We start from the raw sequence: 2454 nt of genomic DNA, 5'->3' as shown, positions 1-2454 counted from the left end.
CTTTTCCAACCGAGCGATTCTGTGATTCCTCGAGGGCCGCCCAAGGTCGGCATCTTCCGATGAGGCCTGGCCCAAGCTGCGCGGGCCACTGCTGCCCCCTGGCGGCCAGCCCCGGCACCGCCGCCCTCCGACCATTTGCCGGCGGGGCGCGGGAAGCGGCTCTAAAATGGCTGATGCCCAAACGGCGGGAGACCCCCCCTTGATGAGGAGCCCTCTTCAGATCCACCAGCACCCTCGAGCCAAAAACCACTCCTGCACTAGTTTAATATAAACATTTTATCTGTAAGAGACCCCATTTTTCCTCCAGGGGCTGTATGTAGATATATATGCAATAGCCAGTGAGGTGCCTAGCACCTTCCCCCCTTCTCTGCTGGAGGCAATCGCCTTTACCAGGCCTGAGGAGTAACAGAAGGCATAAAACCACAGACTGGTTTGGGTTGGAAGGGACCTTAAAGGTCATCCAGTTCAACCCCTGCCACAGGCAGGGACACCTCCACCAGCCCAGGCTGCTCCAAGTGCCATTTAACCTGGCCTTGGGCACTGCCAGGGAGGGGGCACCCACAGCTTCTCTGGGAAACCTCAGCCAGGGCCTCACTGCCAAAACTTTTCTTCAAGGTTACTTCCCCAAACCCCATTTCAATTTGCTTAACACTTACAGACAAGCCAAGAAAAAATATGGAATGAAGCACAAGAGGCAATGGCTGTAGGAGCGTGATTGAGCTGCAGGGGCTGAGTAGAAGATCCAATTTACTCATTTGTTTTAAAGAAAAAAAGTAAAAAAGAAAACCATTGGGTAGCATGCAGTATCACTTCATTAGTAAAAATAAAAAGAAGTCTGGTTGTGGGCACAGGGCTTACCTCAGCCACCACACTCCTCTCCCCTATTCCTTCCAACACTTACAGCGCTGGGAGCTGACACAGGCTACAGCAGGACAGCAGCTGCTGCTGGTGAAAATCACGACCTTGAGGAGAGAGGCAGTGGCTCAAGACAGACTCTCTCTCACACCTCTGCTTCATTTAGCGGCGCAGAAGTAACATGAACCAGTTTAGGTCCTTTAATCTGTCCAAGACAGGGTGCTGAAGCACAAATGATAAAACATTCTGCATTTTTACAGCAAAAAAATGCTACAGAAGTTTATAGGAAAAAAAAATTTTGTACATGGGTAAAACATTATAAATTCAAGACAACTCACAGACAAGGGCTAAACTCCCACATCTATCGCTCATTTTTTAAAAAGTTCACTTGAATAGGCAAGCAGTCAAAATAGCTTGCTCTCTCTTCCTTGAAATGAAAATTGTATCTTCCAAGTGGCTCACAGTACTGCTTTGCATCTTGGAATGTCCTCCGAAGGCTCCGCCAAGATAAAAGGAGAATAAAAACCCCCGGAGTCCTTTCAGATAGTCTCAGAGAGCAGGAGAAGGGAAAGAAAAGGGGAAGTTTATTCAAACTTGATCTTCTTCCCTTGTGGCTTGTGATCTCCACCTCCTCCTCTGCCTCCTCGGAAGCCACCTCCCCTACCTGGAAAGAAAATGAGGTTACAGAGCAGCGTTACAGGTATCCCTACCACTGCCCTTCCAAACCACCCCAATTCACATCAAGCACTGTGGCAGCACCAGCTTAATCCCGAGATTGGTCTGGGATTTATTTTTAAGCACACCCCCTTAGAACAGCAGCATTTGTCTCCTCTTACCTCCAAATCCTCTGCCACCACCTCTGCCACCACCAAATCCACCTCTTCCTCCTCGGCCGCCTCCTCTGCCACCACGACCACCAAATCCACCACCACGCTGAAAGTCACCCTTTGGCTTGGCAAAATCGAGGATCACTTTGTTCCCATCTATCTCTCCATCCTCCATGGCTTCTTTAGCTGCTTTGGCATCTTCTGGGGAGCTGAAGTCCACAAACCCAAACCTAGGAAACAGATTAAGAGCAAGACAATCAAACTCTGAGCTGTATCACCACCTACAGGTATGACAGCAACCCCTTCAGAAGCAACAGCTGCACTTCCACAACCACCCAGGCCCCAGGACAGTGTCACTTGTAGAACAGTAGTGGCTGATCACAATCGACGGAGCCCCATTGCGAGTTTGCCAGTACTGCACAGTTGATCTTCTTCTCGTGCGAATCCATAGGCTGCCACGGATTTGATGGCAGGCAGGAGCTCAATGAGAAGTGAGCACACACATCCCTCTCCAAACAGACCCCAGGCCGTAATGCTCCAAAGAACGACCCACGTGAGTGCCAGAAACACCCTGCACTGATACATCAGTTACAGCCAGGCTTTTTGTAGCAACTGAACTAATCCCACGTTATGTTTGACATACCCTTTAGATGATCCAGTGTCTCTGTCCGTGACTATCCTAGCACTTACAGAGCCTTCAAATGATTCTTTTAGCGTTTCCTCTGTGGTGTCCTCAGAAAGGCCTCTGACAAACAACGTTTTGCTTTGTTCT

At 49.5% G+C, this 2454-nt stretch overlaps 1 protein-coding gene across 1 annotated transcript in view; it reads right to left on the bottom strand.

Moving 5' to 3' along the window:
• Positions 1-1040: 1040 nt before the first annotated feature.
• The window catches only part of NCL (nucleolin), a 6815-nt gene continuing 5401 nt past the window's right edge, over positions 1041-2454 (bottom strand). The window contains exons 12-14 of the mRNA XM_010192325.1: positions 2326-2452; positions 1692-1912; positions 1041-1519 (exon numbers count right to left, since the gene is read on the bottom strand). Of these exons, the coding sequence (XP_010190627.1) occupies positions 1440-1519; positions 1692-1912; positions 2326-2452 (428 nt within the window). The 3' untranslated portion in view covers positions 1041-1439. The remainder of the gene's footprint in view (positions 1520-1691; positions 1913-2325; positions 2453-2454) is intronic.

Source organism: Mesitornis unicolor, unplaced genomic scaffold (assembly GCF_000695765.1).
Source record: "Mesitornis unicolor isolate BGI_N332 unplaced genomic scaffold, ASM69576v1 scaffold10829, whole genome shotgun sequence".
Lineage (NCBI taxonomy): Eukaryota > Metazoa > Chordata > Aves > Mesitornithiformes > Mesitornithidae > Mesitornis > Mesitornis unicolor.
This window is presented reverse-complemented; position numbering and strand designations above follow the sequence as displayed.